Below are 15,370 nucleotides of genomic sequence, written 5' to 3'. Positions count from 1 at the left end.
TGTACCTGCTCTCCCGAGACCGAGGCTCTGTTTTTCCCTGTTCCTGCTCTCCCTAGTCCATGTCATGTCCATGCCTGGTTCTAGGATCCGAGCCCGAGGCAAGACCCAGGTACTGGGTTCTTGCCCAGTCTCGGGCTCGGAGTCCATACCATAGCCTCTTCATGTCTCCTCTAGTTTTGGGATCCAATTCTGAGTCCTAGCCCAGACCCCTAGTCCCAGCCTTGTCATAGTCCTGAGTCCTTGTCCAGTTCGCTATTCCTGCTCCTGCCTTGCTCTCCTGGTATCGAACAGTAAACTAAATTTAATTAACCTAGGTTCACCCTTGTTCCCAATGCCCCCCGATTGTGACACTCTTAGCCTTTGAGGAGTTGCTTTGATCACTTAATTGCTTCTCCTGCCAAGTAGAGTGACCTCCCTTATCAGGGGTGATATTATCCCACAAGAGCAAAAAAGCCTTCCAGCAATTCAATCTTTAAGTCTCAAAGGGACAATTTTTAAAATTGCTGTGGATGTCTGTATAGGCAGTTGTGTATATATTTGAAATGCATTATATATTGAGTTGGAGTTTAGAGCTAGGCAGGATTGAATATTGTGTATTTAATATTTAAGTAGTATTTGAGTAGTATTGTAAATATAGTGACGTTCGGGGGGAATGTGGTTGACAGCCTGCCCCTGCATTTCTAATGACCAGTACTGTTTATTGTTCTTGTGTTAAAATGCTTTTGTGGGATTTTAGTGGGAAGTTCCAGTTCATTTATTGTTACATTTTAGCTTGGGTTATACAGTTATTTGCTTGGGTAGCTGTGGGTCACCCTAACTGTAACTGGGATGTTTGATAGTCACCTCCCCCGTCTGTGTGAGAATCGTTGGGTTCGCTCTCCGGGTCATGGTGCCCGGTCTGTTTGTGTCTATCACAATAAAATGATTGTTGAGTTCAGCAAGATTCCTCATCTGTCATTATGGACCAAATGCTCACCACAATATATTGATTGATTAAGAATTCTTGTTCGTTTAAATAATCCATAATGTTTTGGAGTTACAAAACATAACAGGTGCAGCCTGTGGCTGTGGGATTCATTTTTTTAGGACGCTGTGGTTCACGTTCCATGTGTTTCTGGTTGCTTTTTTTTATATGTACTGTATTGCACAATTTGATTGAGTGTGGAGCTGGCTCTGGCTGAGGCTGCAGTCATTGACACAGCAGTAAACTGAACTGACTCAGTGGCTGTGGCTCTTGTACCATTCTGAGGACTCTGCAATTTGATGGTTCATATTCTGTGTGTTATTTGTGCAACTTGTTTTCTTTAAATGAATCTGTGGTGTTTCTTTCATTCATGGCTACCAACATTGTACACTGTATACATTTTGATTTTGAAGAAAGTACTTTGTAACTTTGGAGGGTGTTCAGAGACCTGATCAAGTACTGCTGATAATGAATGTACTTTGAAACCATTTCAGAAGTAGAAGATTTAACAACTGATAGGGCATTGGTTTCATTTGATAGGATGGTTAAGGAGGCATATTAAGGAGGCATGAAGGTTGGCCTTCATCAGTTAGGGGACTGAGTTCAAGAGCCACAAGGTTAGATTGCAACTCTGTAAAATGATGGTTAGATCACAGTTAAGAGCACTGTGTTCAGTTCTGGTTGCATCATTATCGGAAGGATGTGGAAGGTTTAAAGAGATATACCAGCATGTTGCCTGGATTAGAGAACATCTTATAAGGAAGACTGGAACAAGCCATGGGTTTTCTCTTTGGAATGTCAGAGGATGAGAGGTGACTTGACAGAGGTGTGTAAGACTATGAGAAGCATAAAGTGGACATCCAGCACCTTTTCTCAAGGTGGCAGTAGCTAACACCAGAGAACATCTGTTTAAGGTAAGTGGAAGAAAGTTTAGGGAAGATGCAAAAGAAGGTTTTTTTTACACAGAGCGTGATGGGTGTCTGGAACCCACTGCTGGGGGTAGTGGTAAAGGCTCATGCAATAGGAACATACAATATAAAAGTCTCTTTGATAGGCAAATGGGCGTAAGAGAAATGGAGGTTTATGGGTTGTGTAAGAGGAAGGATTGATAGTGGAGCAGGTTAAAAATTCCATACAATATCATGGCTGAATGGTCTTTACTGTGCTGTGTTCTATTTTCTTTTGGTGGAAAGCACAGTACAAGGAGATGGTGTTTTCTCCAGCAAACTGTGATTTGTTGAATGTCCAGTTCTTTAAGGGTTCATGGAAACTGATTCAGTGGTAATGTTCAAAAGGAAACTAGATAATTACTTGAATGAAAAAGGGTTATAGGAAAGTGAACCTAATTGAAAAGCTCTGCCAAAGAGTCAGCACGGAGTGAAGTGAGTGAGCTTTGTCAGCTAGTCCCGAAACGTCGACTGCGCCTCTTCCTAGAGATGCTGCCTGGCCTGCTGCGTTCACCAGCAACTTTTGTGTATGGAGCTTTGTCTGTGATTGTTCTGTGGTTCTGAGTTTCTATAATGTAAAAGGTAAGGATCATGAGCAGGAGAGATGCATTTGCCCAGTCTCTTGTTCTTGCCAGATGATGTTATAGTCATAGTCATACTTTATTGATATCAGGGTAAATTGGTTTTCGTTACAGTTGCACCATAAATAATTAAATAGTAATAAAACCATAAATAGTTAAATAGTAATATGTAAATTATGCCAGTAAATTAATAAATAAGTCCAGGACCAGTCTATTGGCTCAGGGTGTCTGACCCTCCAAGGGAGGAGCTGTAAAGCTTGATGGCTACAGGCAGGAATGACTTCCTATGATGCTCTGTGTTGCATCTCGGTGGAATGAGTCTCTGGCTGAATGTACTCCTGTGCCCAACCAGTACATTATAGAAACACAGAAACATAGAAAATAGGTGCAGGAGTAGGCCATTCGGCCCTTCGAGCCTGCACCGCCATTTATTATGATCATGGCTGATCATCCAACTCAGAACCCCGCCCCAGCCTTCCCGCCATACCCCCTGACCCCCATAGCCACAAGGGCCCTATCTAACTCCCTCTTAAATATAGCCAATGAACTGGCCTCAACTGTTTCCTGTGGCAGAGAATTCCACAGATTCACCACTCTCTGTGTGAAGAAGTTTTTCCTAATCTCGGTCCTAAAAGGCTTCCCCTCTATCCTCAAACTGTGGCGCCTCATTTTGGACTTCCCCAACATCGGGAACAATCTTCCTGCATCTAGCCTGTCCAATCCCTTTAGGATCTTATACGTTTCAATCAGATCCCCCCTCAATCTTCTAAATTCCAACGAGTACAAGCCCAGTTCATCCAGTCTTTCTTCATATGTAAGTCCTGCCATCCCAGGAATCAATCTGGTGAACCTTCTTTGTACTCCCTCTATGGCAAGGATGTCTTTCCTCAGATTAGGGGACCAAAACTGCACACAATACTCCAGGTGTGGTCTCACCAAGGCCTTGTACAACTGCAGTAGTACCTCCCTGCTCCTGTACTCGAATCCTCTCGCTATAAATGCCAGCATACCATTCGCCTTTTTCACCGCCTGCTGTACCTGCATGCCCACTTTCAATGACTGGTGTATAATGACACCCAGGTCTCGTTGCACCTCCCCTTTTCCTAATCGGCCACCATTCAGATAATAATCTGTTTTCCTATTTTTGCCACCAAAGTGGATAACTTCACATTTATCCACATTAAATTGCATCTGCCATGAATTTGCCCACTCACCCAACCTATCCAAGTCACCCTGCATCCTCTTAGCATCCTCCTCACAGCTAACACTGCCACCCAGCTTCGTGTCATCCGCAAACTTGGAGATGCTGCATTTAATTCCCTCATCCAAGTCATTAATATATATTGTAAACAACTGGGGTCCCAGCACTGAGCCTTGCGGTACCCCACTAGTCACCACCTGCCATTCTGAAAAGGTCCCGTTTATTCCCACTCTTTGCTTCCTGTCTGCTAACCAATTCTCCACCCACACCAATACCTTACCCCCAATACCGTGTGCTTTAAGTTTGCACACTAATCTCCTGTGTGGGACCTTGTCAAAAGCCTTTTGAAAATCCAAATATACCACATCCACTGGTCCTCCCCTATCCACTCTACTAGTTACATCCTCAAAAAATTCTATGAGATTCGTCAGACATGATTTTCCTTTCACAAATCCATGCTGACTTTGTCCGATCATTTCACCGCATTATGTAGTGGATGGGAGACATTGTCCAAGATGGCATGCAACTTGGACAGCATCCTCTTTTCAGACACCACCGTCAGAGAGTTCAGTTCCATCCCCACAACATCACTGGCCTTACGAATGAGTTTGTTATACAGTCTATTATTGTATTCATTCATAATTTTTTAAATAAATTTGGAAATGGAATCTGCTCTGTAATGCAAGAAATATTCTTCTAACAGAATAAGGGGGAGGGAGAGAACATCAACTCAGACCATGAGAGGCCTGCGTCGGGCATTTTCATGCCTTACAAGGCGCAGATTGGAAGTCTGTGTGGGGCGCCACTCCTCGCACAGACTAGACCAATGTGCGATTAAGTACTTTGCTCAAGGGCACAGAGACGCTGCCACAGCTGAGGCTCGAACTAGCGACCTTGAGGTAACTAGGTGAACGCCTTAACCACTTGGCCACGTGCTTCACAAAATAAAAACAGAATAAGTGTAAAGGACAATAATAACATTAATTGAACCTTCAGATACCTGGAATTACTATTTTAAATGCATTAGAAAGTACTTTGTATTCATTGTAGTTTTTTGAAAAGAATCCTCCTATAATTAATGATTAGTAGGTAAAGACTATAAGATATAGGAGCAGAATTAGGCTATTTGGCCCATCAAGCCTGCTCCACCATTTCATTATGGCTGATCCAATTTTCTTCTCAGCCCCAATCTCCTGCCTTCTCCCATATCCCTTCATTCCCTGACCAATCAAGAATCTATCAATCTCTGCCTTAAGTATACATAAAAACTTGTTCTTCACAGCTGCTTATGCCAAATAATTCCATAGATTTCACAGCCTTCTGGCTAAAGAAATTCCTCCTCATTTCTGTCTAAAAGGATGCCCCTCTATTCTGAGGCAGTGTCCTGTGGTCTTATGCTCTCCCACCATATGAGACACCTTCTCCACATCCACTCTATCAAGGCTTTTCACCATTTGATAGGTTTCAATGAGGTCACCGCTCATTCTCTGAATTCTAATGAATACAGACCTAGAGCCATCAGACACTCTTGATATGGCAAGCCTTTCAATCCTGGAATCATTTTTGTGACCCTATTCAATCATATTATGATCACTTTTTCCTAAGGGTTCTTCTACCTTAAGCTCTTTAATCAATTCTGGATCATTGCCTTACCACCACTCATGTGGGTTCAACCACGAGCTGCTCTAAAAAAACATCTCATACGCATTCTAGAAATTCCTGTCCCTGGAATCTAGCACCAACCTGATTTTCCCAATCTATCTGCATTTTGAAATCCCCCACAACCATTCTAACATTGCCCTTTTGGCATGCATTTTCTATCTTGCATTGTAATTTGTAGACCACATCCTTACTACTCTCTGAGTGTCTGTATATCACTCCCATCAGGGTCTGTTTATCCTTGCAGTTCCTTAGCTATATCCATAATGATTCAACACCTGCTGATCTTATGCCACCTCTTTCTAATAACTTGATTTCACTTTTTGCCAACATGCAGTGCCATCCCCTCTGACTTCCTGCCTGTCCTTTGATACCCAGGAGTTCTGGAGATTGATGTATCACATACTCTCACTGTCCTCCACAAATGAAACTTCACAATCTCCAGTACAATCGGATCATTTCACACTGATGTTAATGTGCTGAACTTTTATTTTGAAAGGAAATTTCATTAAAGTTTGCCGACAGAGGAATGTTGTTGCTGGAAGTAAATATTGTAGACCTTGAAAGAATTCTAATCAGTTTGTTCTTTCTTTAAATTGAGAATGTAGATGAGGACCCATTGTGCAGAACACCCATGTGCTTGCACAGAAGCTGTTAATCAATAATATTTGTCTAGATAATTAAAACACTCATAGTTAGCATATTTTAAATCTCCTCCAGTTGGAGACTCCTGATTGATCCAAGTAGTTAGCAGCTTGTCTAATGGAGTCTTCTGTTTACTGCTTGTGTCCTGAACCAACCACCATCTAGAATACAGAGCATAGACAGCATAGGACATGGAACAGTAAAGCACAAAATGAGCCTATGGTGTTATGCTGACCTATATAAACCTACTGTACTATCAGCTGCTTTACAACGGATTTCTAAAAATTCTTCTGAAGCTTTACATCACAGGTAATTTCATTGTTATTTTTAAGCTTTTTATCAATAATTGTGATGTTTTTTATTCCACAGGGAAGCTATAAACAGAGTGTGCGAGGCTGTTTTAGGCGATGAAGCTGCCATAAGAAAAAGGAAGGTAAATACAGCACAGACATGGTGTATGTTAGACAATTTTTAAACTACATGTACAGATTAAGATTAATATTAAAGTAATACACAACCAAAATCCAGTTCATATTTAATCTAAGTATGTTGCTTCATATATTTTTGTAATTAAGCAACTGATGAAATTCTTTCTATGAATTCTGATCTAGAAGCCAATTGAGTTATTGACGTACAGCATAGAAACAGGCCCTTCAGCCCAACTTCTCCATCCTGACTGCAGTTGGTCCATAGCCCTGTGAATCTTTAAAACACAAGATACTGCAAATGCTGGAATCTGGAATAAAATTCAATCAGTTGGAGAAACTCTAGCGGTCAGGCAGCATCTCTGGAGGCAAAGATACCTATTTCCTTGAAAAAAATAAATTAATTCTCAACACAAATAAAAGTTGCTGGTGAACGCAGCAGGCCAGGCAGCATCTCTAGGAAGAGGTGCAGTCGACGTTTCAGGCCGAGACCCTTCGTCAGGACTAACTGAAGGAAGAGTGAGTAAGGGATTTGAAAGTTGGAGGGGGAGGGTGGCCTGCTGCGTTCACCAGCAACTTTTATGTGTGTTGCTTGAATTTCCAGCATCTGCAGAATTCCTGTTGTTTGCGTTTTTAAATTAATACTCAACATCTCTTGACCTTTCAGTTACTCTGGCATGTAATCTTTTCTGCTGTTCTTTTTTAAGCTTATCTGCCCCCAAGTTAGAAACTCTGTGTTTTATAGGAGAGTATCTGGAGAGGTTTCATCAAAAATCAATGTAATTCTTCCATCAAAGCTGAGAACTATCTCTCTGAACAGGATATGAGTGTCAGTACTTCCTTATATTGTGATGAAAGACCTAAACAAGGATGATTAGGATCCAAATGCTGGAATATCAGAAAACAAGGATCGAGGCACGGTAAGAAGTTGGAATGAGAAGAGACCAAAGCAAAATGCTAGACAATATCTCTCATTAGGCTTACGACTGAGCATTGAAGCTCTGTTCAGGTGCTCTTTAAATACTCGATTCTTGGCATCCAAAACATGATTGCTAATTAGCAGGATGAACCATTAAAGTTGCCGCACCAGCTATCCATACTCCAGAGAGTTCGAGAGTCTAAATCCTGGCAGCTAGCACAGTTGGGAGTGTCTCATAACAGGACACTGTCCCCTACGGCCGACTCCTGATGGCCCTGCCTGGTCGGAAAGGTGGTGATGGTCATCATGGTTGAGAGCTGGATCCAGGATATCTCTTTCAGGCACACAGCACCTCTCCTCCGGTCTGAATCCCCCCAGTCCATGAGGTATTGCCAAACACCCCGAACAGTTCCTGAGTCTAAAATCTTCTCACTGTGAAGATGTTCCCCATTAATAAACCTGGGTGGCAGTGGGGCTGATGGTGATGGGGCTAAGGGGCTGGTGCAGACAGATTTTAATTAAGATATAGGGAAGCTGGATTGATCTTTAGGGTCTTAACGAGCTGCAAGGTGTAAACCACCAGGTTTACTTTTCTCAGGACTTTGAAGGCTTCAGTGAACTTGGACACCAACTTTCTAGACTCTACCCAGAGAGGCAATCATGAGTGGACAGCCAGATTTGTTGCCCAAGCTGCAAAGCAGGTCTCTTTCTTCTTCAGTTTGCCCTGGTTTCTGCCTTCCAGGTAGAAGCCAGCAAAATTTATCTTGCCATAATCCATTTCTGCTTGCAAGGCTGGGTGAGATCTTTGGCCACAGGAACCCCAACCTCGGTCTCCTGTTCCGGAAAGTGTGGCAGAGGATAACCAAACTGGCACTCAAAGAGTGAGACCTCAGCTGCCGAATTCTGTAAGGTGTTGTGGGCAACCTCTGTTCACACCAAATGGTCACACCACTCATCCGGTCTTTCTGAGGCCAGGCATCTTAGGGTACCAAATCTTGGTTGGTCTGCTCTTTCTGGCCGTTGGACTGTGAGTGTAACCCAAAGGAAAAACTTGCTGTTGCTCCAATCAACTTTCAGAACGCCTTCCAGAAATGTGATGCCAATTGTGGACCACAATCTGAGACAATGTCGACTGGAAAGCCCTGGATCCTTAAGACCTAGTCCAGGATAATTTTGGTTGTCCCCACCGCAGATGGTAGCTTATCCAAGACAATGAACTTGCAGGCTTTCTAAAACGGTTACCATGATGCCAGTCTTACCCTTGGATGGCAGGAGACCCATAAGAAAATCCATGGAGACTTGCACCCATGGTCTTTCCAGAATCTGGTAGAGCATGGAGGAACCCTTGAGGTCGGGTGCAGGGCTCCATGTTCCAGGCATGCAGCTTGCATGCCTACACATATTGCTGAACCTCTTTCATCATTCTGGGCCATCAATACCTCCTCTTGATAAACTCAAGTGTGCTGGGAATCCCTGGGTGAGCGTTCATTCTTGATAAATGTCCCCATTAGAGTATCTGAGACCGGATGGAACTTGGAATGAGCAGCCAACCCAGAGAACAGTTCTTGGAAATCTCCCCTACTACTCTAGCTTGGGGCAAAATGGTGGTAGGCTACTCCTCTTGTTCAGGTCCATCAAACAGGCAGGATAAGGCATCTGGCCTCTGTTTTTTTTTTGACCCTGGTCAATAGGTCAGGATGAGATTAAAGCGGTTAAAAACAAACGCCACCTGGCCTGCCTAGAATTCTGTCTCTTGGCCTCCTGAATATAAGCCAGATTCTTGTGATCTGTCCAAATGATAAAAGAATTCTTATTTTCTCTAGACAGTGACACCATTCCTCCAAAACTAATCTAACTACAAGAAGCTCCCAAATTCGGATGTCATAGTTTCCCTGTGCCGGGAATAGCTGCCTGGAGAAGAATGCACTCCAATGTCTGAGGCGCCCACCTCTATGATGAAGGGAGGGTTCGGGTTAACAGAAATCAATATGGGAGCTGATGTGAACTGCTGTTTAAGCTCTGCTTCAGCAGTTCAGACAAAAAGACTCATGGATTTATTACTTAGCTCTGTCAGCAGAGCTGCCACTGAGCTGAAGTTCTTGATGAACTTCTGGTAAAAGTTTGCAAATCCCAGGAATCATTGGACATTTGACACTGGATGGTTGTGGCCTGGGTCTTGCTAGGGTCCATCTTGAGATTGCTATTGAAGATGATGAAACCCAAAAATGAAATGGTTGTTACATGAAATTCGGACTTCTCCAGCTTAACATAATGTCCATGGTCTAGAAGCCTCTTTAGGATACTCTGACATGGGCGACATGCTCCTCCATGGACTTTGAGAAGATAAGGATATCATCCAAGTAGAAGGCTTGCTTATGGAGAGTATCCTGAAGCATGTCGTTGATAAAGGCCTGAAAAACTGCTGGAGCATTCACAAGCCCAAAGGGCATAACCAGGTACTCATAGTGCCCTGTCGGTGTCTTCCAATCATCACCCTCTTTTATACAGACCACATTGTACGCAACCCACAGCGCTAGCTTCGTGAATACTCTTACCCCTTGGAGTATCTCAAAGGCCTATTCATGACTGGAAGGGAGTAGCAATTCTTGGCCATTATGCGGTTTAATCCTCTAAACTCTTTTCTGTTGGCTTTTCCAAGGCGAGAGCATCTTGGAGTCCATGGTGGTATAGAGTGGCCAAGGCCTCCCCATTCCAGCCACTCGCTTGGGCCAAGTTCTGAAATTTGATTCTGTAGTCAGCCACTGACTCCCCATCCTGTCAAATCTTCATCAGGTGGTCCTAGGTTTGGCTGGCTCCAGCGGAGTGATGGAGCACCTTCTTCATGGCAGCCATGAATTCCTCTGAATCCAAGCAAATATGTGATCTGCACTCCCAATGCGCAGTGGCTCAGGCCAGGACTCTCCCAGTCAGAAGACATAATGAAGGCCACCTTTCCTTGCTGCGAAAGGAACTGGGATGACTGGAATTCAAATACTCATAAGCAATGGATGAGGAAGCCCTGGCAAGAACCCTGGTCACCATCAAATCTCTCCAGGATTGGAAGAAGTACTGGATTCACAGAGCGATTGACTGGCTCTCCCAGTGACTCTGACTCCTTTCTTGAAAAAGTTGCAAATGGCTACCTGGAGGCCGTGTATCTCCAGGCTCTGTCTGGAAATCCTCTTACTGTGGTTGGCCACAGTGGATGGAAGACTCTGATACCCTGCTACATCCATGCTGGCTCAATGGTATGTGTTGAATGATCTTGACAAGGGTGGTTAGGATCCAAATGCTGGAGTAATGGAAGGCAAGGATCGAGACATGGTATAAAGCTGGAATGAGAACAGAGCAAAACAAAATGCTAGACGATATCCTCAGTTAGGCTTACGATTGAGCACCGAGGCTCCATTTAAGTGCTCTTTAAATACTCATCTCATGGCACCCAAAACATGATTGCCAATTAGCAGGACAGTCCTGAACCCTTAAAGGGGCTGCGCCAGCCGTCCATACTCCGGAAACTTAGAGCATCTAAACCCTGGAAGCTGACACAGTTGGGAGCATCTTGTAAACATCTATTGAAATAGCACGTAACTTTTCCTGATAACATCATTATCATGAATGATATTAAAAGTAGTCTTTGTTTTAAACAGATTAATAAATTATTTGTAGGCCAACATTGCAGACAAGAACATGGTCAATAGCTGAACTGAGGAGTTTCTATGAATCATGAGTTAGTTGTTGAATGACAGCATGCTATTAAAAGCTACCTTGTGTTGCAGAAAGGGTCAACCCATCAGACATCACCAGTGCAGCAGAGCCAATTGTTTGAGATAGCTTTGTTGTTCTGGTGGGTTGTTTAAGTAGAAAGTGTTTTAAAAAAATTATTTTGCAGATTTTACAAGGAATTTGATTTACTTTTCTTGGTTACTGTTGCTATATGAAGGAATTGGGATTTACTTCCAGGCTTTCATCACTGCCATTCACATGCCATTCCCTGGATAAAGCCAGTGAGCTCCTAACTTCCCACCCCTCAATGCTGAGGAACTCCCTGACTCCACAGCATCACTCCAGACTGAAGCAGAAAACTTGAGGAAAAGGCCATGGCTATGAACCAAATTTTACTGCACCATAATACCATGCACTTGGTAAATAAAAACTGAGAACTACTACAAGTTCATAGCAGATTACGCAGTGTCTATGGAAAGAAATGATATTGGGTTTCTCTCTGCAGATGCAGCTGATCTGATAATTATTTCCAGCATTTTCTGTTCTTAATACGTTTCCAGCTTTTGACTGTTGAGTCAAAATGAAGTGAGAAAACCAATAACCTTGGATTTTTATACTCCAGCCTCCCAGCAAAGGATTGTCTACTGTCTTGGGAAAGAGTAACCTCCAGTTTGCAGGAATGAAGACCATAATGTGCATCTCTACGAGCAGCCTCAGCTTAATGCTCCCAGACTCCAAACAGGTAAGATTTTGTCATGAACCAAGATTCAGAATAATGTTAATATTTGCCGATGATGTGAATTGAATTGTGATATTCAGTGTGAGTTCAGCTATGCTATCTCCCCTGTTGCAGAAATAGTTTTGGAAAAAGTAGTGATTATGCACTACATTTACTGTGTTACCAGTGAGCGTTAAGGCACCAGTGTTCAGTCAAAACACTGGATCAGTTCTCATAAATTACTCAGGGAAGTTTTGTCATGAGTCAAGAACATTACCTTCATGTTCTGCTCAACCCCTAATCAGTTTAGAATTTATAAAATGGTGCAATTTCATTTGCATTAAAGTTAATTATATTAATAGTAACTCAAATCTTCTTTCACAAATAATGTGCTGTACTTATGCTGATCTATTGAGAGAGTAGTGGACTCAGCCCAATATAGATCTGTTTTTTTTTCAAATATTAACAGTCCAAGAAAGAGTGCACCATTGGCTTTAAATTTGCATCACACACCACTTCATCCACAGTGGAAAATAATAAAATAATAACATCTCCATTAGACTTGCCAATTGCTTGCCAATTGTAATTTACTCTACAACAATATTAATTACATTTTAACCTGCACGTAGAGTCATACAGCACTGAGGAAGGCTCTTGGGCCATCTGGTCTATGCCAATCAAGACGTTGCATCCAAGCTTGAACCATTTGCAGCATTTGCCCATAACCTTCTAAACTATTCCAATCCATGTACCTGTCCAACTACTGTCTTTTAAAAGTTCTTTTTGTACCTGCTTCAACCCCTTCTTCTGGCAGCTCAATCCACCTCTATACCATTCTTTGTGTAATAAAGAAACCCCTTAAGTTCCTACTAAATCTTTCCCCTCTCACTTTAAACCTAGGCCTCTTCAGAAGCAGTACAGTGCAAGACATAAAAATTATTTCTGTTACAAAAATCAATAAATAGTGAAACAAATGAATAATGAGATGGTGTTCATGGGTTCATGGGGTGTTCAGAAATCTAATGCCGACAAGAAAGAAGCTGTTGTTAAAACATTGATTGTGGATCTCCAGATGTCTATACCTCTTCCCCAATGGTAGTAATGTGAGGAGGTCATGTCCTTGATGACTAACACACACAAAATGCTGGAGGAACTCAGCAGATCAGGTAGCATTTATAGACAGGAATAAAGAGCTTATGTTTCAGACCAAGATCAATTCCTCTAACATTTTGTATACATTACTCTGGATTTCCAGTGTATACAGACTCTCTTGTGTTTATGTCCCTGATGATGAGGGTACTTAATGATGGATGCTATCTTCTTGAGTGTTCTGATCATATTGAACTGGCTGAGTTTATAACCTTGTGATCCTGTGTATTGCTGGTTCCATGCCAGGCTGGAATGCAACCAGTCAGAATGTTCTCCACCATACATCTATGGAAATAGGCGAGTGTCTTTGGCGAAATACCAAATCTCCTCAAACTCTTAATGAAGTAAAGCCACTGGCCTGACTTTATCATGATTGCATCAATGTGTTGAGCCCAGTATAGATTCTGTAAGATGTTGACCTACACCTTCTATATCCTTCGCATCCATGCACTTAGCAAAACTTCTCTTCAGTGTTGAAAACACCACTTCCACTGGCAGCTCATTCCATACTCTCACCATCCTCTGAGTAAAGAAGTTCCCCGTGTTCCCCTTAAATATTTCAACTTTCACCCTTAACCTATGACCTCTAGTTCTAGTCTTACCTAACCTGAGTGACAAAAGCCTGCTTGCATTTACCCTTCATCATTTTATACACTTCTATCAAATCCTCCATCATTCTCCTATGCTCCACAAAATAAAATCCAAACCTATTCAACCTTTCTCTATAACTTAGGTCCTCAAGTCCTAGCAATATACTTGTAATATTGTATCATTTCTTAATGCATGCATTACTAAATGACAATAAAAGAGGACTATGTGTCTTCATAATCTAAATTTTATCCGCACTCTTTCAATTTTCTTGACATCTTTCCTGCAGGTAGGTGACCAGAACTGTGCACAATACTCAAATTAGGCCTCATCAATGTCAATGTGCCAAAAGATCTCTTTATGACCCCATCTACCTTTGATACCATATTTAGTATATGCATTCCCAGATCACTCTATTCTACCACACTCCTCAGTGCCCTGCTGTTCATTGTGTAAGTCCTTCTCTGGTTTGTCCTCCTCACACTTTACTGCATTAAGTTCTATCTGCTATTTTTCAGTCCATTTTCCCAGCTGATTCAGATCCCACTGCAAGCTTTGATAGTCTTCCTTGCTGTCCACTAAGTCTCCAATCTTGCTGTCACTACAAAGTTGCTGAACCAGTTAACCATATCATCATCCAGATTATAACAACCAGCAAAGGAGCCCGCACTGATACCTGTGTCATACCACTAGTCACAGGCCTCCTGTCAAAAGCAAACATCTATTATCACACTTTCTCTTTTCCCAGAAAGCCAATGTTGAATGCAAATTACTACCCCATCCTTAATGCCAAGTGATAGAATCTTCTTGACCAACCTCCCATGCAGAACTCCATCAAAATTCTTGCTAAAGTACATGTAAACAGCATCCACTGCCTATCCTTCATCAACTTTCCTGGTAACCACCTCGAAAAAGATTGGTTAGATATGACCTACCACATACAAAGCCACGTTGACTATCCCTAATCAATCTCAGTATATCCAAATGCTTGTATATCCAGTCCCTTAAAATACCCTCCAATAACTTCCCCACCTCTGACATCAGCCACACTGGCCTGTAATTTCCTAGCTTATTCTAAGAGTCTTTCTTAAACAACAGAACGTCAGCTGTCCTTCAAACCTCCAGCACCTCAAGGGCATTTTAAACACCTCTGCTGGTCCCCTGTAATTTCTGCACTTTCCTCTCACAAGGTCTGGGGGAGCACCTTGTCAGGTCCTGGGGATCTATTCACCCTAAGTTTCCTCAGGAAAGCAAGTACCTCTCCCCTGCAATCTAGATATGGTCTTTGACCTCACTGCTATTTTGCCTCAGTTCTATAGACTCAGTGGCTGTCTCCAGAGTAAATATAGATGCAACAAATCCATCTAAGATCTCCCCATCTCTTTGAGTTCCATGCATAGATGAGCACACCGATATTCAAGACAACCAATTCTGTTCCTTTCTGTCCTTTTAATATATCTGCAAAAGCTCCTGACATTCTCTTTCATCTTGGCTGCTTGAGTAACCTCATGCCTTCTTTTAGTCCTTCTGATCTCCTCTTAACTCCGTTCTTGCATTTCTTAGACTTATTATGTACAGTATTTCCTTGCTGCCTATATCTGTGATGCAATTCCCTCTTCTTAACCAAGGACCCAAAAATACTCACAAACCAAGGTTCCCCAAACCTGAAACAACACACACAAAATTCTGGAAGAACTCAACAGGTCAGACAGCATCTATGAAAATGAATGAACAGTTGATGTTTTAGGCCAAGACCCTTCTTCAGGACTGAAAAGGAAGGCGGAAGACTCCAGAAGAAAATGGTGGGTGGAAGGCAAGGAGGACAAGCTAGAAGGTGATAGGTGAAAC

General features: G+C 42.3%; 1 protein-coding gene across 3 annotated transcripts in view; it reads left to right on the top strand.

Annotated features, from left to right (window-relative positions):
- LOC134355954 (SHC-transforming protein 1-like) overlaps nt 1-15,370 on the top strand; it is a 203,835-nt gene that overhangs the window by 93,949 nt on the left and 94,516 nt on the right. For all 3 annotated transcript variants that reach the window (XM_063066499.1, XM_063066497.1, XM_063066498.1), the window contains exons 4-5: nt 6,367-6,430; nt 11,690-11,809. In XM_063066499.1, the coding sequence (XP_062922569.1) occupies nt 6,367-6,430; nt 11,690-11,809 (184 nt within the window). The remainder of the gene's footprint in view (nt 1-6,366; nt 6,431-11,689; nt 11,810-15,370) is intronic.

This window comes from Mobula hypostoma, chromosome 13 (genome assembly GCF_963921235.1).
Source record: "Mobula hypostoma chromosome 13, sMobHyp1.1, whole genome shotgun sequence".
Lineage (NCBI taxonomy): Eukaryota > Metazoa > Chordata > Chondrichthyes > Myliobatiformes > Myliobatidae > Mobula > Mobula hypostoma.
Note: the sequence above shows the minus strand (reverse complement) of the source record. Positions and strands in the feature narration are given on the sequence as shown.